Source organism: Debaryomyces hansenii, assembly GCF_000006445.2.
Source record: "Debaryomyces hansenii CBS767 chromosome G complete sequence".
Taxonomy (NCBI): Eukaryota; Fungi; Ascomycota; class Pichiomycetes; order Serinales; family Debaryomycetaceae; genus Debaryomyces; species Debaryomyces hansenii.
Window position 1 is genome coordinate 107,146 of NC_006049.2, and position 21,115 is coordinate 128,260.

The window sequence follows — 21,115 nt, forward strand, 5'->3', positions numbered from 1 at the left end:
AATATGGTATATTTTGACAATACAAAATGCTTTAGACCTATAACATTTAATTATTTTACGCAAATACAAAATGATGACTATATAAAAAAGCTATCATTATTAAACCGGCTTTGTATATTTAGAGTTTATTCCAGAAGGTGAGATTTATTTGGCATATTTACAATGTAATTTGATTTTAGGTCATTATTAATTAACAATTTCAATATATGTTATGCACTTGCCTTTTGGAGAATTATAGTTCATATTTATGACGAAGAAATTCTGATCTTCATAAGCTACTTTAAATTATCCAAGAGGTGAGCTATCGATAAAGTTTGAAAACTCGTTATATCTATCTTTACCAAAGTTGCAAAATCAAATTGTTCGATTCAATGGTAAATGTTAATATATATTAAAGTATTAGGAAAATAATACAAGTAAAGAGCACGATTAGCTATAAAGAATCAAAACCTAGATTATAAAGATAAGGACTCTCATTTAGACGAAGAATAATTAATCACAACCAAATATATTCTATTAACTACAATGGGTCATCCGATATAATTACAATACTCAGCAATTAAGAGCTTTCGTGTACATATAAATATATCATATATAATTTACACTGAAGATCTTGTTGAGATGACTCTAACCTTGCCAGTTCAAATGATTAAGCCTACCTCAAAAATGAGGCCAAATTAATTATTAATATCATAGATATGACAATATATACGATACACCCAATGTTGGTATCTACGTTTATATTATTCAAGAGTACCAACCCTCCATAATTCTAGACCCATTATTTTGAATTTTCCAATTTTTGCATCACCACTATTGCTATTTAATATTTCGTTTCCAAAAGTATCGCATGAATAGCTAACACCGTTATATAGTGACCTATCTATCCACAATCCATTTTGACCTTTTGAAGATCCTATGGCTATGAAGTCATGGTTAGAATATATTATATTGTCATTGATACCAGTATACATGAATGCCTTAAATCTGATTTGGGGTGTAGCCAAATGAGATGATATATCTTCTTCGCTATTCGAATTGGATGGTGACGGTGTGAAAAGTTCAGACTTCCACAAGAAGCATTCCCCATTGCCGTAATATCGTTTCTGATCCATTGGTCTTAAATGCTCATTCACAAAACAGCCGAATTTCGAATTGTTTTCGTCCTTTATTATTAAAACATATCCTTGAGGTCTTCTTCTTTCACGCATAGAATTGACGTTACCTGACATCATCGAGCTGATAACAGAATCGCCATATCCAACTTCGGGTTTATTCTTGCGAAGCTGCAGCAATTGGTAATCAGGGTTACTTCTTTGATATAATGTGTTGAGTGACACCCCATGCTGTTCTAGTGAATAAACCAAGTCCCACTCATCAAATAACTGAAGTCTTGCTGGAAGTAAATTTCTTATATTACTAGCTAATTCGTCATCCAACAATCTGCGTTTTGTAGATGATTTGTAACCCTTTAAACTCAATTGTGACAATGGAGGTAATGAACTCTCCCTTACTCCTTTGCTTTGCTCATTCTCCATAGGACCATCTTTTTTCTTATCAGATTCAGAATATTCCATAGATGATGGAGACGTTTGTCTTCTCATAAGTCTATCAAGAAATGTAGGTCTTCTGTTAATGGGGGGCTGGACCTCTGTTTCGTCAGCTGGGGTATCCACAAGTGATGAGCTACTTGCATTTGTCTTATCTGTCACCATCTTTTTTTTTACATACGATCGATTTGTTCTGGTATAAATACTATAAATATCAGGTTTTAACTGACAATTGGTCTTTATTATGGTATATACGACGAAAAAGGATATTTTATATCTTATAGTTAAGAAACTGTTTAACAAGTCGCTTTTCATTTGAGATTGCGCACGCTCATACACATATATTGCATCACTACAGTTAATGGAGTAATAGCTCCTTATTGTTTATGAAAGCGAATAAGACCAGTAAGAAACTCTACTCCTACTTTAACGCTGTCAATAAACTGAACATTTTGGAAACTACCTCCTAATTTTTCGTCTAACCCAGCCATGCCAGCACAACCTAATAATACACAATTGATGTTATCGTGGGCGTATTCTTTGTTTAAAATATCTGAAACTCTAGTAGAGATCTTGGAATATTCATCAGGATCACTTAAACTAAGCACACTTACGTCAAGCCCCTTTGTCTTTTGAAATTTCTTACTTGGAAACTCGCTAGCACCAACAAAGTCAGTAATTGCTTTGTCTAATAACGGCTCCCATTCATTCACACTTGTCAATATGAACAGCTTGGTTACGGAGGGATTCAGCAAAGCATAGAGTAGAGTGGCCTGCATTATTCCTAGAATTGGTTGATCTGTATGCTTCCCAAGCGAGTGGATCAAAGGGTGGTCCGAGTAACAGCAAACCAAAAATCCATCATATTTATCAATGATTCCTTTTTTTAGCAAGTCTGGGAGTACAGCCTTTTCGGACAATACCGACGTTTCATTTCCGTTGATCTCTTTGGGAGCTTCGGGAGGCCCAGTATAAAATTCAAATTCAACTTGCGGAGGCTGGACAAGGATGTCCTTTAAATTATTTGTAACATTAACTGACGAGTTAGGATTTATGATGAGGATTGAGTACGCCATCTGAACTGTAATCTTTGAAGTATGTGCCAACGTATTAAGAGAATAATGCTCCTTGAAGTTATCTATGTCCTAGTTGAAGTATTTATATGCGCGACTTTCATATCATTAAAACGATAGATCAACCTATTTAAATACGCCTTATAAACCGTCATATAACATGTCATTTGTTGGGGTGATAGACTCAGAGAAGAACAAAGTCATATGGTCGAAGGCAATTCTGTCATTAGCTGCTATATCTGATCACATTAAATTCATCGTTTGTCCTGATTCATTATCTATCTCAGCTGTGAATAATGCAAAAACATCTCATGCAGAAATCGTCTTCAAGAAGACATTCTTTTACGATTACTCGGTAGATTTTTCAAACATACTACCAGAGGGGTTTGATAATGATCTTGGAGAAGATATAGATGCCGAGATTGATGGTTCTAAGCTGTCATATTCGTTCGTAGTTAACTCAAAGCATTTGGGTATACTTTTTAAGAACCTCGATGCGGTTGATATTGATTATATATGCTTCAAAATACATTGGTCGAGAGAAGCACAGATAAACATGAAATATAAATTGTTGATAGAAATAAAGACCAAAAAGCTAATCATTAAGAAATATCAAACGAGTTACCAGCCGGTGCTTAAGAATCAGTTAACCGTTTCATCGGTGTACAAACGAGAGTTATACGACCAGCAGTACAAGGAAGGAAGTGGAGCGATAGACGAATGTAATAGGGTTAACTATATAATGATTGAACAAATCATACCCAAACAATTCTTGGACATGATTCCGGCATCTACTGAGGATTTCAAAATTGAAATCAAAAATGAAAAGATTCTGTTGAGTGGATATACTAAGCAGATCCAAAAGGACAGGGAGTACTTAAAGCAGCAGATGTCAGTCACAATAGCCTTAACTCTAGAGGAATTGTTAAATACAAATCTCACAGCCGAAGCCAATATCGACCAAGCAAGGAAATGCATAAATTTCAGGTTGAGAGATTTCAGAAATTTTATAAACCTAATTACATCAATCAACATCCCTACGAATGCGGAGTCTAATCCCGACGAATACCTTAACCTAAATAACATGATTTCAATGTCAAATGAGGATTATTTCGAAATCTTTTTCAAGAATCCCGGGGACCCTATTTTGTTTGAATTGCAAAACAATCCCCACATTTTGATACAATACGTCCAGATAACTAATGATGACGAATATGATTTACCAGAGAATTCTAAAGTCAATGTGAATGGAGCCAAGAACCCCCCAAGCAATCTAGTTCTACATCCACATGTTATCCACAAGATTTCATTACACCCTGACGAAGAAAAGATTCCTATAGATGCAAAGTTCTCAACCAGCAGTAAAATTCCAAAAACGAAGCTCTCTATTCCTCAGCAAGTGGGAAAACTACAATCTAATACCGACAATAGTCTACATACCAATGAATTATTTGTACCAGAAACGGAGAGTCAAACCGCTGCATTTGATTATTCGTCTAATTATGAGAATGAAGATATGATAACATATGGTAAGAGAATGTCACAAACCGAAAAAGAAACATACAAAAAGCAAAAGACAGAAGAGGGTAACGGTATTGGGATGCTTAATATAGATATGGATACATTGAATAATATGATCGACAATAAAGAAAAGGCACAACCCGATAAAAGAATAATAATTAACGAAGATACTGATTATGAATCGGACGAGAATGAAGCAGTAACTTTAGGCCCCACACAAGGGGCAGATCGTCCAAGATCTATATTTGACTGAACTACAGAATACCGGGCTATTTATACATTTATATTTCGAAATGGTGTGTAGTATTGAATAGTTATATAAGTTAATATAGAATATGCATTATATCAGCTTCGATCCACCTTGAGGCAACAACATGTACTCTAATCTAATCCAAAAGGTATGTAAAAGCAACTAAAGGATAACTTATTTGCTTTCAGAACTGGCAATTTTTGGGGTTTCTTCATATTGATTCTTGGCCCATCTAAATCCTTGAGCTAATTGAGCTACTTCGTTTACGAAATGACAACCAAACAATAAGTAGTTTTGCGGAGTAACAGCCATGGAATACCTCATAAAGACTAACGAATATACGATTAATGAGCCTGTCATTGGTCCACTAATTAAATCTGCATCTTTTTTCAAGTCCAACATGGCAGCGACAGGGATACCGAAATTGGAGACTGGCCCCCAAAAATGGGTAGTACAAACGTATCTCAACGATTGTTTAGAAAATAAAAAATCTGTAAACTTCTTGAAACCTGACATTATTCTATATCTTAAGCAATAATCTATATCTAATTTAGTATTATGTAGGTTGATTAAGCGTGAACTTGTAAGCCGGTTTTTTGGTATCCGAAGATTTCGATCAACGCGGCACGTGATTTTACAAGAAGCCGATATGTTATACCTATACTAGGCTTTTTATATTTACTTATATAAAGCTAGCTACATGTTAATGCTTAGAATGCGTCCGGATTAAATTCTTCACTTTCATCAATACCTAATTTCTTCTCTTGGGAATCATCGTTAGAAAAGCTTTGCAGTTGTGTGGGATAAATGGTATCGTTCAATGTTTGACCAGAATTACCTGATAAGTTTGGCAGATGCGAAAAGTTTAAGGACTGCTGTCGCATATCAAGGAAATGATAGGAATCAGACATAGTGGGGGGCTGCTGCTGTACCGAAGATACATTCAGTTGGGGAGGTTGAGACAGAGTTGAAGTTGATTTGGATGGGTACGAAGAGTCGTTACTCCAAATGTCGTTAAAAGGTGCGTCTGCCGGCAAGTTGAAGTCATCAACAAGCATATTAGGAGCTACTTGTGAAGCATATAGTGGCTGAGGATGTTTTGGCTGTTCAGGATTGTTTGATAAAGCCGATTCATTGGAGTCAGGACCACCATTTCTGGAATCCTTTTCTTTAAAACTAGATATCTGTGGGTTTTCATCATCACTAGGGGAACTGAGGTGATAAGGCAAATTATCAGGATTTGTTATCCAGAACGGATCACGTAGGTTAAAGCCGTGAAAGTCGGATTCAGGATTGTGGCCCAAGTTGATTTGACTTTGCAATTCATCTAGATCACTCTCAAATTTCTGGCGATCGTGTTCAATCTTCATACTTCGTTTATGGCGTATCTTTCCAATGTGCTCAAGGTTCATACGAATCAAATGAGTTATATTTGAAGACCAAAGCTTATTATTGTAATTTGCCATTTTCGCAAAATTAGACTCAAGTTTCATCAAAATATTCAAACTTTCAAATAATTTGTTCAAGAACTCAGAATAATTAATATCTTCACTATTTGCAGATTCATCATATTCAACAAAGTCCTTGAATTTGTAATGCAAAAATGTGAATAAAACTAGCATACCTTGATAAATAAATGAATTTAAGAATGGGAAATATACTCTTAATAATTTTCCAAAATTAGGTTTTTTCAAATGTTCAAATTCATTGTCTTTATATTTGTGACCAAATTGCTTCAAGAATGAATTTATGAAATAAATCGTGCAATCCAAATACTTGTTGATGGAGTCATGTAACAATCTAACAACCATAATAGTGTCCTTCGGATCCTCAAACTCAACAATGAACGGCTGAAATAACTTAGCTCTGTTTATGTAGAAAGTAATCAAATCAACTAACAAGTTTGTCTTGTCCACTATAAATGTTAGTTCTTCATTTTTCATATATTTGGAATCATCATCCATCGAGTCTATATTTCGATCATCAACTAAATTATCATTGTCATATAGCTTATCATTTATAAACCATTTCATAAGGTCAATTTCCTCTTTAAATTTTGTGTCCAATTCTAATAAATCTCTAATAGTAAAATCTGTCATAAAGTTTTCAATCAACATCATATTTGAAAGCTTAAGACATTCGCTTAGTCCGATTTTAAGAGCAATTAACATTTGACACTTTGTTAAATCCTGTTTAGAATGACCAGGATCAGAGACATTTAATATCTGCGAATTGACGTGTATGGAAATAGGGTTTGGTCTACCCAACACAGAACATATTTGGCCACTAATATTCTTCAATGCGAACCAAACTTTGTAACGCGTTATGTCTTCGGCTTTCTCTTTCAGAGGTTGTTCATCTAATAAACTAAACTTACCCATCACATGTAACCCAATAGAATACGATATCGAGCATGTATGAAACATCATTGACCAACTTTCTTCATATCTTTGTTCAATAAAGTGCCATTCTGTACATAATATATATGATTGAATTGTAGCGATAGCTTCATTGATTAAGTTGTGTCTTATCTTTTCAAACTTATGGTACAAAATATCAGTCAAGCGATCTTTAACTTGTTTAAATTTAGTAGTCTGAGATTCAACATTGTCCAATAAATTAATATCAATGAACTCTTTAGGGGTAAGTCTTTGGATCAGTAGCAATAAAATCATTATAAGTAATAATAGATCATCATCATTCTCCCATTCATTGTCATTCATGTCATCATAATTGTTTAGAAAGTCAACTATTTGTTGCTTAGAGATAAATGTCTTATAAACCGGATGATAGCTGAAAAAAAAATCCACCAAGTTACATATTATCTTGAAGTTTAATTCTTCAAGTTTTGTATTAGAATGCTTTCTTGGTCCAATAATAGCGTCGAGGCCTAATAAATATGGCAATGGTTTCTTCAATAATGATTTTTTGATCAAGTCTTGATTGGCTTGGCTAGAAAATGATTCATTTATTTGTAACAGGTCATTCGAACTCGGTTTTCTGGACTTAAGTCCCATTCCCTCATCTTTAATATCCTTTTTTTCATCATTATCGTTGCTCACTTCTTTATCGAGATTCTCAATCATATAATTCGAAGACTGTGGTCCGTAATATTTATCTCCCAATTCGGACGTTTCTCCGCTTACAGGAATAGGTTCCTTCAGCTTAAACGACTCCTGCGACTTATCATTACTATTACTAGAACGACGGTACTTATTTAACTGGGTGAGTAACAGCTGGTATTTTTTCTTCAATTTATTATGCTCTTCTGAAATAGAACTCTTTTCTGTCTGTAAATAATCAACTTCTTCAACTAGCGTCAGTAATTTCCTCGAACGTGAGTTTACCAGCTGATTACTCATGTAATCGGATTCTGAGTTACTATTTTCGACACTGACATTTGAACTCGAATGCCCACTATGCCCACTCCAAGCCAGATTATCCAACTCATCTTCATTAATCTTTATATTACGAAATGTGCTTGGAAAATTACAACAAATCAGTCTCTTCTCACACTGATTACAAGGTCTAACTTTGTTACATTTGATTTTCTTCCGACGACACGAAATACATGATATTGGGAAGACTTCATTCATTTTGTCAATGTACCCTAATCGACCCTTATCCGCTTCTTATCTAACAGTTTCTACTACAGAATTTTCTTCGACTGTATTTCTTTGAAACTCTTTGAAATTCCTTGAAATTCCTTGAAAGGTTAGTTAAATTCTTAAAGATGCAAAATGCACTATAGTTGGTATTCGATGTATATTCTATATATGTTTTCTGTACATTGAATATCATTGATAGAAGAGCCACCATATAATCCCCCAATATGGTTCTATGTACCGGACGAGAAGCTCTTTTCATATGCGGAGTTCCGTAGGTCGTGATGCAATTAGTCGACAGAACAAGATGCCAGTATAAAACAATTAGCCGTTGCTAACGCCCTTTACATGACCTACTAGCATGCATGCACTATATTTTATCGCTGAGCACTCCTATTAAAAAAAATAATAATCTAGAGTACGTTGACATGCAATAATCAATTTATTTTCGGATAAGGTGCAGTATGAGTCGTATGTAGTATGTATTAGATATAATCGTAACAAAGAATCGAGGGTTGTCTACGTAGAAAATTAGGGTCAGAGCCGGGGATTAAATATAGAGATCTGGCTATTTTTTTTTATATGCTTTATATATCATCTTATTTTATAAAGAACCCACAACAAGCATCTGGATTTGATAAGCGTTCAGTTATGGTACCGGCCTGAAGTAGACTACAATTACCAGGGATGGCATAGGAATATAGAGAATCTAAGAGTATACTGACATACTACAGAGATAATGAAATACAGACTGCGCGACTTGGGATGGGGCGATGAATAATGAAGTATATATACAAAACATTATTATTAAATCATTCAAAACAACTAAAAGTATTGCAACAATAGGGGGTCTGAATAGGTGGATATAGCAATATTTTTAATGGGTGTGTGTAGAAGTGACAGACAAATCTGTTTTGCCGATGTTTATTTTAGCTATTTATCATATATTCTTGGGTTATACTTGAGATCATGTAACTTTCAATCTAGTTATGGGGTTACATCATACTAATACATTTATTGTCTTAAGTTTAAAACACCTAAATTAATTTCATGAACAAAAGCAATAACCAAGATAATAAGAAAATAGCCAAAATAGATAATCCATAAAGACCATTAGACTAAGCACTTACAACTTAAGGTATAATAGAAAATATTCCTAAATCAAAAATAATAAAATGGCAACTAAAATGAATAGAACAAACTGCATCTCTAAACAAGATTGTCAACTTCAGATGGTAACCATTTTAGATTATTATACGCATTCTCGGACTTTTGGATATTTGGGGAATTTATGAACCATGAGCTTTATCTCTTCCACCTTGTATGCATGTAAGTAATTATGAGTTGCTTAGAAGTGATGCGTATGCCAATGTCATAATAGAGAAGAACATTTGCGAAAGACGAAGATTATATGTGAAATGTTCTTCGAAATGGAGGAGGTTTTCGGTTTATATGTATGTGCTAAGATGAAAAATAAACCCAATATTCATCGAAAATTCACGAAATAAAGCATGTTCGTCCCGAGTTTGAAATTTGCAAGGAAGTAGGATGGACAAGTCTATTAAAAGACAAGGAAAATAACTGATGATTTTGCCAAAGGCTAGTAATGCGATGTATATGAGATTAAGCACAATAAGTTATCGTTCAAATTGTTGACGTTCTCTTACTCATTCATCACCAAGGATATAGTGGTCAAGTATGGTTTCCCTGTTGTAAATATGGTGCGTTAAAATGTATTTGATGACAAAATGACCCAAATTTCCAGAAGTAGTTAAGGAACCAGTTAGTGGACAATTTCAAGATTCCATTATTTCAGGACGCTGACATCTAAAATTCGATTTCAGGATTCTGTTTTTCTAGCTTTCTAGGTGTCTTTGAACACGTTCATATCAAGTTTTGAATCTCCAATGTCATTCAAATTCTTTTGTAGGGAGTCATCATTAGGGAACGCCTGTAGTCGTCTTGTATCATCCAATTACCGGTAAAGTGGTTCAAATTATTCGATAAATTTGGTTCTTGCGAAATATTTACTGCTGTGATATATCAAGATCATAAGAATCAGGCATGGTAGATTGCTGCTGCTGCTGCCCCTGTGCAGACGATAAACTCTCTTGCGGAAGCTGAGACATACATGAAGTTGATTTCGATGGGTACGAAGAATTACTCCAACTGTCGCCAAAAGGTGCACCTCCCTGTGTATCAAAATCATCAACTAGAATATTAGAAGATACTTGGGATAGACGGAATGGCTGAGGCTGTCTTGGGTAATCTGGATAACTTGAGAGAGCCACCATTTCGGGCATGAGGTTTCTCAACCTTGATGATGGTTTGTCTTCATCGCTTGGAGAAGCAAGATGATAAGGTAAATTATCTGGACATGTTAACCAAAATGGATAGTGTATATTGAAACTATGAAGCTCGGATTCAGGAATGCAGCCTAAGTTGATTTGATTCTGCAATTCATTTACTTCATTTTGAAATTTCTCACGATCGATTTGAATCTTTGTAATTTGCTTTTTACGGATATTTTCAATATGTGCTATATCCAAATGAATCAAGTCAGTTATATTCGAAGACCAAAGCTTGTTATGATTACACTTAATCCCTGCAAAATTATATTCAAGTTTCAGTAAGGTATTTAAGTCTTGGCCTACTTTGTTTAAAAATTCAGAATAATTTGTGTTCTTCCCATCGTCTTCACATTCAATAAAGTCCTTGTTTTTGTAATGCAAAACCGTGAAAATCACTAACATACCTTGGTATATAAACGAATGCAAAAATGGATAGTGGGATTTTAATACCTTCCTGAAAGCTTTTATTTTCAAATACCTAAAGTTGGCTTCTTCATATTTCAAATTAAATTTATTTAAAAATGAATTTACAAAATAAATCAAATAATCCAAAAACTGATTGATAGATTCCTGCAACAACTCAATAACCGTAGTACTGTTGTTTGAATCCTGAAACTTAAGAATAAACGGCTGAAATAATTTAGCCCTGTTTATATAAAAAGTGATTAAATCAACTAATAAGGTTCCCTTATTCACTAAAAACCACTGGTTTTCGGTTCTGTCGTCGTTGGAATCTTCATCCATTAAATCGGTTTCCAGATCATCAAATAAACCCTCACTATCATATAATTTATCATTAAGAAGTACTTTCACTAGATGAATATCCTTTTTGAATTTAGAATCTAATCGTAATAATTCATCTATACTAATGTCTTTCATAAGATTTTCAATCAACATGGTATTTGAAAGTTTAAGATATTCGCTAAGCCCAACTTTAAGGGACACTAGCATTTTGTCTTTTTCAATTTCCAGCCAAAAATAATTCGGAGTAGAAGCTGTTAGCATCGGCGAGTCAACATGTAATGAAATGGGACTTGGTCTCCCTAAAATCGAACTTATTTGGCCACTAATATTTTTTAATGCATACCAGACCCTACAACGTCGTATTTCTTCGTCTTTTTCTTTCAGATCCCTTTTACCCATCATTCCAAACTTGCCCATAACATGTAACCCAATAGAATACGATATCGAGCAAGTGTGAAACATCATTGACCAACTTTCTTCATATCTTTGTTCAATAAAGTGCCATTCTGTACATAATATATATGATTGAATTGTAGTGATAGCTTCAATGATCAAACTATGCCTTATCATTTCAAAATTATGGTGCAAAATATCAGATAAATGAAGTTTAATTTCCTCAAACTGGCTAACTTGACTATCATCATTATCCAATAAATCGATTGCAACAAGGTCCTTAGAAGTAACCCTTTGAATCAGTAACAATAAAATCATGGTGAGTAATAACAATTCATCATCATTCTCCCATTCATTGTTCTTTATATTATCATAATTATTTAAAAAGTCAACTATTTGTTGCTTAGAGATGAACGTCTTGTAATCCGGATGATAGTTGAAAAAAAAATCCACCAAATTACATATTATATGAAAATTCAATTTGTCATAGTTGGAAAGATCTCTAGATCCAATAATAGCATCGAGACCTACTAAATATGGCAATGGTTTCTTCAATAACGATTTTTTAATCAAATCTTGGTTACTTTCAGAAGTAGACTGTGATCGTCCCAAATCTCTTGACGTCGGGTTTTGTTGCGGAGAGTCTGTTTTCTTATTCTTATTTGCATCCATTTTTTCATCGTTTGTGCTGTCCACATCCATTTTCTTTATAATACAACTAGATGACAAAGGTACATAATATTTAGCACCCAATTCAGTAGTTTCTCTATTTATGGGCATGGTAACCTTTTCCTCGAATGATTCCGGTAATTTATCGCTACAATCGTTAGCTTCACAGTACATACGGAATTGTGTGAGCAAATCCTGGTATTTATTCTTCAATTTAAGATGTTCATCTGCAAGGGCCGGTATTTCTGTTTTCAAAGTCTCCTGCGGTTTCCTCGATGATTGCAAGTCTGGCGGTCGACTACCCTTTAAGTCAAGATTCAAATTACTCTCGTCCTTGATTTCTGTACTGGCATCATAACCCGACGTTTCCAACTCTTCTTCATTAATCCTAATATTCCGAAATGTTGATGGAAAATTACAGAGGATCTGTCTCTTCTCGCATTGATTACATGGTTTCACTTTATTACACTTGATCTTTTTCCGGCGACATGAAATGCATGATAGAGGGAAAACTTCACTCATTATACGAGCACGAATGTACACCCTTATGTCTATACTACTGATTTTATCAACAGTTTCCCTGCAGTCCCGAAGACCCTAAACGATTAGTATCGGACTAGCTATGATTTTTGGACAATTCCTATGCATTATATACCGCCGAAAACCAGTAATTAGAATCAGATGGATGAATGCACCAAACAAGTAATTGTATTATCCTGAGTTGGCAACCGTGTGCTAATGAGCCTAAAGACTACAAGAAATATGCATGTACAAGGAGCTATGTCATAGGAAACCAGACATTCCGGAAATAGTAATCCGCAATTTACAGTTGCGAAAGTCTCTACTATCCGTGTGACCAAGACGGTTTGCACGAAGCGTTCCTATAGCCGCGTTTACTTTACTTTCTCTCTATGGGTCTAAAGCAGGCTACCGGGGGCTGCCGGAATTGATTAAGCAGAACCACAATTAAGATATACACGAAAATATCTGGTAACGTAGGTAGCCAAATGTTGTATAAGTATATATAGCAGTTTTGGGACGGCACTAATTTGCTTAGTGTTATAGACCACAATGTGATCGCAGGTGGTAGACGACTTGATATATGCATCTACGTTGACCACGTACAAAATAGTACTATCTGCGGTGCTTTATTGAAAATTCAATGTTAGTTCGATCATCATGCATAAACGGTAGACGCATGTTTCTGATCGGGGTTCTAAGGTTTTATTGTTATTTGGAAATAAGCGAAGAAAGAAGTTCTAATTGGAAGTATGGAGACCAGAACGAAGGGTGTTATATAGTCCAACGTCAAAACAGCGGACTTTGTGACAAGCAAATCCGTTCTAAATTAGGTCACAAGGTCAAAAAAACAATAATAATATTAGTGTATTAACTCGCTATATACCTCTAAATATTATCAAGAGCCTGTAATGAAATGTACATGACACTAGGGATCAAGAAGTTATCGTTTAAATTGCTGACACCTTCTAACACACCACCTAGGATACAACAGACAAATAAGTTTTCCCAGTTATGTACGTGTTGCGTTAAAATATACTTATCGACAAAGTAGAATCCAACCATGGAGAAGAAAATAAAAGAAGCAGTTCCTTGGACGGATTTGGAGCTTCCCTTCCACTTTAGGGTACCAAAATGTTTACCAATAACCGATGCAAACGAATCGCCAATTCCTAAGCCAATTATTCCAATAAACGATTTACACGTAAGCTCACGCTTAATACAGTAATCAAAAACGATCGGAATAGTAACACCTATGATCAAGAAAATATAAGATAAATTCAATGGTCCCTTCAAATCCTTAAAGTCCTGGAAAATAACTAGTTGTTCATATAACCATTCCCCCAATATGGTGAATTTATTATATCTGACGATTTCCATGGTTATGAAAACAACGATAGATCCGAGCAAACTTATAATCGTAAAAATCGGTTGTCTTGGCAAGCTTGGATACGCAATCATTACTAAAATAACATAATGCCATACCTTTCTTCTCGAATTGAGGGAAAGTCTGTTGGAATTGATGAAAACTGCTGGAATGGAAACTAGTAATAAAATTCCCCATGCACTTAAGATTTGGACTCTTTCTTCAGATTCGGCAATGAATTCCCACAACCAAACGATGGCATTAGAATTCGAAAGTATAGGCGCCAATAAGTAATTTGTAACAAATGTAAATAACCCAGCAAACGTAACAATAATGAAGACTCCAAATATTTTCAGTCTCCAGTTTTCATAAGCTTTAAAGAGAGGATAGATGAGCATTAAACTTACTATTAAACTGATAATTAACTTCTGCAAAATGATTAAGGGCAAATTAAAATTATCTGCCTCCTTCAACCCAAACAACAAATTAGTAACCATTAAGCACAACAACTGGATTTCAGCTTTGTTCAACGTGGTACTTGTACCTGATCTATACTTCTTATCATCATTCTTTTCAACCAATTCCAAGTTTATTGTGTCATCCTCATCAATGACTTCATCCGATACGTATGTAGATGTATCGTCATTTCCCGAATTTGCTAACGTGATAACATATTGTAACATGTAGTGCATGAAAGTTATTTGAAACATCCTGAAAATGGTGATGTCCTCATTTTCATTGTACACTTGGAAAAAGATCACAGCCGAAATAAATTTAGGAATAGGATGCAAGCTATCGATTATGAAATTATTCAAAGCTAAATTGACCAATAAGAACTCCAGCTTGAGAAGAAATGAAATGGTCAATGGAATGAATACAGAGTAAATATGGTTGAATTCAGGTAATTCCGGTCTTACAAACTGTTCAGGGTTTGCCAAATGTTTTTTTAACTGTGCTTGGTAACCCAAAATCAACGCCAACGAAAGACCTAATAAATTGAACCCAATAATTGCATAATTTTCCCAGAATTGTTCACCATAAGTCAAGTATATTACTTCACTAATGTATAAAACAACCAAAAGTTGGACAAATTTACACAAATCTAAGTTATCATTTAGGAAATCTTGTACCTTGTAGATGTAATTAAGTGGAAATGAATAAGACGATGGATCATCTATTTCATCACTTACTGGTACGTCCGATGCAGCTGGCTGTGTCGATCCATCAATTATCGCATCATCAACTCTTTCATCAGGATTGGCAAATATCGCTGCTGTAGACCTTACTCCCGTAGAAGATGAGGTTGCAGCTTGGGAACTTCTCCCTCTTGTATTGTGTTTCTTTGGAGGCATATCACCAAACGTACTTACTTGTGTTCATGGTTATTATCTACTGGAAATCTTTCAACACTACATTCTAGTTATATGCACACCAATATATTATATTGGTTGAAATGTTCACTAGATAGATAAGACCCATGGCAAAAATATGACAATTCTCTTTCATTTTAGCCAGTGTTGAAGATTTTCAAGAAAGACATATTCAATTGGAGCATAACTCACCAATCAATTACAGTTTAGTTGTAATTCTCTTAAATTGCAATGGAATGCAGATAATCACTTTTTTACATATTTAGAAATATGGATAGTACGCCAGAATGACGTGAATTTAGGTCTAAACGTGGTATCTGTTCGATTATTCGAATTATATATGGATCCATCCCAATCGCACAAACTACATATCGGAAGCCGATAATTTTTTGTACATATGTGATAGCAACGATTGTTGCGATATTGAATCTCGTGAGTAATATAAACTTTTCGGGACGTATATATTTAAGGACCACAATTGGAATTGAATCTTGAAAATTTTACATTAAATTATAACAACAAATATGGTCAAAGCATTAATTGCAATTACATCTTACAACGAAGTTTTCTACGACGACGGAGCTAAAACAGGGTTATTTTTCAGCGAAGCATTACACCCATTCTTGGTTTTTAAGGAACACAACTACGATGTGGAATTTGTTTCTGAAACCGGTATAGTAGGCTACGACGAGCACTCTCTTAGTCCAGACTTCTTGAACGGGAAAGAAGCTGAAGTGTTCAACGACAAGAATTCGGACTACAGTGTTTCGATTTCCAAGATTAAGAAGGCTTCGGACGTCAACGCTGACGACTACAAAATCATCTATTTCGCGGGAGGCCATGGTACCGTGTATGATTTCCCACAAGCTACCGGCTTGCACAAGATTGCCCAACAAATCTGGAAGGCGAATGGCGTGGTGGCAGCCGTGTGCCACGGTCCGGCTATTTTTGATGGATTGAACGACCCGGAAAATCCCAACAAGTTATTAGTCGAAGGAAAGACTATTACAGGCTTTACCAACGCCGGTGAAGAGATCATGGGTGTCGTAGAGACATTAAAAAAGAAGAATTTGGGTTCCATTGAGGATTTATCTACACGCTTGGGTGCAAAGTTCAGTCCACCTTCCGCACCTTTCGAAGAACATTCAATTGCTGAAGGGAGACTTGTTACAGGGGCAAACCCAGCATCTGCTAGCTCTACTGCCGTCAAAGCTATCAAAGCATTATCTTCCTAATGATAAAGGCTTGACATCCTAAATTGTTCTCTAATGGATTGCGGCATCAATGATGTGTGCATTAACCAATTATTATTCTTCCATGATGTGTGTTTTTGTAGTACTATATACTTACAGTCAGTAGATAGACAGTTAGGTCAAATGAGTTCAATAATAAACAGTATAAAGTTTTACGTTAAATCGACGGTATTTGGCGTCTTAATTAGTGGATGTGCATTATATGGGGTAGTTGCATCGATTTTGTTGAGACTTGTTGGAAAGAAGGACTACGCTCAGTACACCGTCGCTAGGGTGTTTTACCATACATTCTCCAAAATATTAGGCATTAAGATTACTATCAAGAATGAGCATTTCTTGCATGATGTACCAGGTATTATTGTTTCAAACCACCAGTCGGCATTGGATATTTTGATGTTAGGTAAGGTTTTTCACCCAGGATACACTGTAACTGCCAAAAAGGCATTGCAATACTTCCCATTCTTGGGATGGTTTATGTTGGCTTCTGGTACGTTCTTCTTGGATAGAGCTAGAGGAGAAAAGGCTAGAAAAGTTTTAGATAATGCTTTAAAGAGCTTGAAGGCCGAGAAGAGAGCATTGTTCATGTTTCCTGAAGGAACAAGATCTGCTACCAAAGAATTGGAAATGTTACCCTTCAAGAAAGGTGCATTCCACTTAGCTCAGCAGGCAGGTATACCAATCATCCCAGTAGTAGTCAGTAACACATCGAACATTTTCAATGCAAAAGATAGAATCTTCAACTCTGGGGAAATTTTTATTGAGGTTTTAAAACCGATGCCTACTGACGATCTCGAAACAAACAGCGATATCAGTGCGTTCTCTGTTCAAGTTAGAGATGAAATGCTAGAAGCTCTTCAACGTGTTGGTTATTCAGTACCGCTGGGTACTTCCAGTGAACAACCATCTGCGAACGGCCAGACCGAGGAGGAGATTACCGATATTGACACTGATACAGATCCGGAACAAAGCGAATTTTCTGAAGAAACTCCATTAATAGGAAAATAATTGGCTACGCTAACCAAATTCATGAGATATATATTGTTAAATTAAAAATATACAATTACACTTTTAAGTTGAATTCAGTCTTCTAGAATTATTGCCTTATTTTTTTTCTTTGTCTTCTTAGGCTTTTTAACTGAAATTATATTATCTTCAGTAGTAGATATATGTTCTTGAGGTGTAGCTGTAGTATTACTAATCCCCGCCTTAGCTTCATCATTGGCCGAAGGAGCAGTTTCATTTTCATCAATTTCTTTCTCCTTTTTCTTTGATTTAATTTTCTTAGTTTTTTTGGGTTTCTTACCAAGTGAAGACTCTGCCAATTTACTTCTCAAGTCATTTAAATCAATGTCGTATTCATAAGACTTATTCTTAGGTTCTATGGTTGATGCAACGTCTGAAATCGATGAAGAATTCAAATCGAAGTTATTTAGATTTGAAGAATCAATATTTAAAATATTCTTCTTTCTAGGCTTGAGGGAAGTCACTATTTCAGGTTCAGGTTCATTGTTCGACCCTTCGATAGTTTCTTCCGATAAAATAACGACTCTTTCTTTCTTCACTTTTTTGGATTTAGGTTTCTTCGATTTCAATTGTTGGCCAGAGTGTATTGAAGAGATTTCATTAATATCAGGACTAGGTTGCTTTTCATCATCTGCCACAAGAAGTCTATTTGACTTTGACTTTGACTTTGATTTTGGTTTCTTATTAGTCGAAGTAATATAATATGGATCGTCTTTCATTCTTTCGATTCTCTCTTGCTTCTTTCTGAGGTCTTCCTGGCTTCCTCCGTTAGAAAGATTAATTAATGGATAATCTGAATCATTCATAGAAGAATCATCAGACAAAAACATAGAATAAGAATCTTCATTATTATCTTCGTCTTCGCTTATGATTTCGAATAGAGATGAGTTTATTTGCTTGTCTAAATTTAAATTTTCCGGAATTTGAATCTTACGTTGTGAATTCCAGGAAATTGGATTCAATGGATATGATTTAAAGAATGATGGTAAAACATGTGTTAATAACATTGGTAGTTGCTCGTTAGATGATTTGGAAGAGTTAGATTCGTATTCTTTGGATACTGGGAGGACACCTTCTATAGATGGGCTAGTAACTTCAATATCAGTTGGGATAGCTGTATTGGCTTCGTCGTTTTGATCATTCAGCGATAATAAAATTTCCAAATCTTTGTTAATATGGGATTTCCCATCATTTTCTAAACCCTCTTCAAAATTATCCTCCTCATCACTATCTTCACTTTCCTCGTCACTGTCTTCGTCACCGTCACTGTCTTCGTTGCTATCACTATCTTCACCACTTTCACTATCAAATTCATTTTCATCATCTTCATTCTTTTCAATTAAAGCTAGTTGCCTATAATATTCTACTTCTTCCCGTTCTAACTTTTCAATGGCCTTATAATCATTTTTAACCATAGCCTCTAAGCATAGTTTCAAAAATTCTAACCAAGACAATGCACGTTCCTGAACTTCATAATTCGAGTGGAACTCCCAATTTTCCAAAAAATCAATTAATTTATGTAAAAAGTAACTGAGTTGCTGATAGTTTTCTTGAGTTATTGATCCATCAGTAATAGCACCGGAATTATAACCAGTAACAATACCATTATACAATTTAATTAGTGCCTGAATCAAGACAACAAGAACATCAGATTGTTGTAATTTAAGTAGCTTAGCAGATACTGGAAAATTGAGTGAAGTTATCAAGTTTAATTTAGTATCAATTTTATGGTTCACAAGCGAATTGAATATTTGGATTAATTTCCCTATATCTACCGTATCTGTAATGCTGTTTTCGTCTTCATCATCATCGCTTTCATCAGAAGTAATTCTAAACTCATCAATATATTCACCCATTATCCAATAAAAGTCTCTTAATAATAACGGACAGTTTTCCAAGACTCTAACATCTTGAACAGATTCTGAAATAACTTTATTGAGAATTGCTGATCTAATTGAAGGTACTCTGGTCGCTAGTATTTTAAATTCATTACCTATAGCACTCGCTATAGAGTTGGATATGCTTGGGGAAATATTTGCATTATTTATCGAGGACAATGGTAATAGCGTTAAATTAATCATGTCCTTCAACACAGCAATATACCATTTGAAATTGGGAATATTTGAATAGTTATCCTTAGATGAAATTGTCAATATTTTCATAGTTATTTCTAATTTCAAAGTCTCAGGAATTGTAGTTGTTTCGGAAGGAATTAATTGAACCAATAAAACTTTAACCAATTCCGTTATATTATCTTCAGTTACTAAACTAGAACTGACTTCTAAGGCTTTTCGTTTAATAATAAGGTCATTGTCAGTAAGACAATCCATAATGACTTGCGAAACTCCTTTCACCTTATGCATCAAGTCAGGGAAAATTTGAAGAATATTAATTAAAGCTATTAATCCAACAAATTTCAAGTTAGAATCTCTAGTTTCAAAAAAATTCATAATTTGTTCGATACAAGTTTTAGCAGTTTCCTTGTCTTTAGACGAATCAGGATATAACATCGAGCCATTAACAATACAATTAATGCATTCATATATTAAAGATGACGCCTGTGTTTTTAACATTAATTCCATTATGGTTGGCAAGATTTTCTTTTTCATTCTTGGCTCAACCTTTGACAAGCTTTGAAACAATTTGAGAATTCTGATAATTAACCAATTATTTTTAGTCCCTTCCAAGATAGTGAAGAATTTTGGTAAATATGTGACGAAGACATTTGGGTTCTTCTTTGAAATCTCACAAATAACATTAATAGTAGCACTTACTACTGAAATGTCAGAGTCATCCAATTTGTCTATAATTCTATTAAAGTTCATCCTCAAGCTATCTGGATATTGAAGAAATATCTTGTACATTGCTAACACGGCCTTTTTCCGAATATATGGCTTTGAATGATTTAATTTAATCAACACATCATCGTTAATATCTTTCGATAAATTCGGCGTCACAATAGTAGCAATTCCACTTAGTGCTAGGCCTATTTCGATATGATTATGTGAATTTAAATCTTTCTTAAATTGGTTCGTGGCAAGAATCAATAAGTCTTGTTCATTCTTAAATGATTGTATTGCTGCTAAATATCCAATTCTCTTCTGTTGAAATTTGCTCGAAGACATAACCTCTAAAATTTGGAAATTGCACCATGACATTTCAAACCCGTACATTTCTAGATATGTTAACTTTAATATAGCCATAGCTTTCGTCTCTAGATCAGTCGTACTCAATTCGTTCTTGCATTCCATAATTGCAGAATCCAAGAACCCCAGTAAGCTTTCGGCGGATTCTTTGGAATATGATCTAATTCCTTTGATTAAATCACTAAGTGATTTTTCAAACAGAATACCAAATGGCTTCAATCTTGCCAATACTTCTGCATTCTGCAACTGAAATGATGACATGATCGAATCAATATCAGCTTG

At 34.8% G+C, this 21,115-nt stretch overlaps 10 protein-coding genes across 10 annotated transcripts; 3 read left to right on the plus strand and 7 right to left on the minus strand. All coding sequences in view use genetic code 12, as the record gives it.

Moving 5' to 3' along the window:
• Positions 1 to 743: 743 nt before the first annotated feature.
• Positions 744 to 1,865, minus strand: DEHA2G01320g (DEHA2G01320p; the record flags this gene model as incomplete). The annotated part of the gene is made up of 1 exon (XM_461596.2): positions 744 to 1,865. One exon carries the CDS (start codon positions 1,863 to 1,865, stop codon positions 744 to 746), a length of 1,122 nt encoding a protein of 373 aa, XP_461596.2.
• A 62-nt stretch (positions 1,866 to 1,927) lies between these two features.
• Positions 1,928 to 2,626, minus strand: DEHA2G01342g (DEHA2G01342p; the record flags this gene model as incomplete). Its single annotated transcript, XM_461597.1, has 1 exon — positions 1,928 to 2,626. The coding sequence occupies one exon, from the start codon at positions 2,624 to 2,626 to the stop codon at positions 1,928 to 1,930; it is 699 nt and encodes a 232-aa protein (XP_461597.2).
• Positions 2,627 to 2,783: 157 nt separating this feature from the next.
• On the plus strand, positions 2,784 to 4,397 carry DEHA2G01364g (DEHA2G01364p; the record flags this gene model as incomplete). The annotated part of the gene is made up of 1 exon (XM_002770511.1): positions 2,784 to 4,397. One exon carries the CDS (start codon positions 2,784 to 2,786, stop codon positions 4,395 to 4,397), a length of 1,614 nt encoding a protein of 537 aa, XP_002770557.1.
• A 171-nt stretch (positions 4,398 to 4,568) lies between these two features.
• Positions 4,569 to 4,910, minus strand: DEHA2G01386g (DEHA2G01386p; the record flags this gene model as incomplete). The annotated part of the gene is made up of 1 exon (XM_461599.1): positions 4,569 to 4,910. One exon carries the CDS (start codon positions 4,908 to 4,910, stop codon positions 4,569 to 4,571), a length of 342 nt encoding a protein of 113 aa, XP_461599.1.
• A 194-nt stretch (positions 4,911 to 5,104) lies between these two features.
• Positions 5,105 to 7,990, minus strand: DEHA2G01408g (DEHA2G01408p; the record flags this gene model as incomplete). The annotated part of the gene is made up of 1 exon (XM_461600.1): positions 5,105 to 7,990. One exon carries the CDS (start codon positions 7,988 to 7,990, stop codon positions 5,105 to 5,107), a length of 2,886 nt encoding a protein of 961 aa, XP_461600.2.
• A 2,036-nt stretch (positions 7,991 to 10,026) lies between these two features.
• On the minus strand, positions 10,027 to 12,678 carry DEHA2G01430g (DEHA2G01430p; the record flags this gene model as incomplete). Its single annotated transcript, XM_461602.1, has 1 exon — positions 10,027 to 12,678. One exon carries the CDS (start codon positions 12,676 to 12,678, stop codon positions 10,027 to 10,029), a length of 2,652 nt encoding a protein of 883 aa, XP_461602.2.
• An 885-nt stretch (positions 12,679 to 13,563) lies between these two features.
• On the minus strand, positions 13,564 to 15,393 carry DEHA2G01452g (DEHA2G01452p; the record flags this gene model as incomplete). Its single annotated transcript, XM_002770512.1, has 1 exon — positions 13,564 to 15,393. One exon carries the CDS (start codon positions 15,391 to 15,393, stop codon positions 13,564 to 13,566), a length of 1,830 nt encoding a protein of 609 aa, XP_002770558.1.
• Positions 15,394 to 15,935: 542 nt separating this feature from the next.
• On the plus strand, positions 15,936 to 16,646 carry DEHA2G01474g (DEHA2G01474p; the record flags this gene model as incomplete). The annotated part of the gene is made up of 1 exon (XM_461604.1): positions 15,936 to 16,646. The coding sequence occupies one exon, from the start codon at positions 15,936 to 15,938 to the stop codon at positions 16,644 to 16,646; it is 711 nt and encodes a 236-aa protein (XP_461604.1).
• Positions 16,647 to 16,679: 33 nt separating this feature from the next.
• DEHA2G01496g (DEHA2G01496p) lies at positions 16,680 to 17,669 on the plus strand (the record flags this gene model as incomplete). Its single annotated transcript, XM_002770513.1, has 1 exon — positions 16,680 to 17,669. One exon carries the CDS (start codon positions 16,680 to 16,682, stop codon positions 17,667 to 17,669), a length of 990 nt encoding a protein of 329 aa, XP_002770559.1.
• Positions 17,670 to 17,743: 74 nt separating this feature from the next.
• DEHA2G01518g (DEHA2G01518p) lies at positions 17,744 to 21,094 on the minus strand (the record flags this gene model as incomplete). Its single annotated transcript, XM_002770514.1, has 1 exon — positions 17,744 to 21,094. One exon carries the CDS (start codon positions 21,092 to 21,094, stop codon positions 17,744 to 17,746), a length of 3,351 nt encoding a protein of 1,116 aa, XP_002770560.1.
• Positions 21,095 to 21,115: the final 21 nt, after the last annotated feature.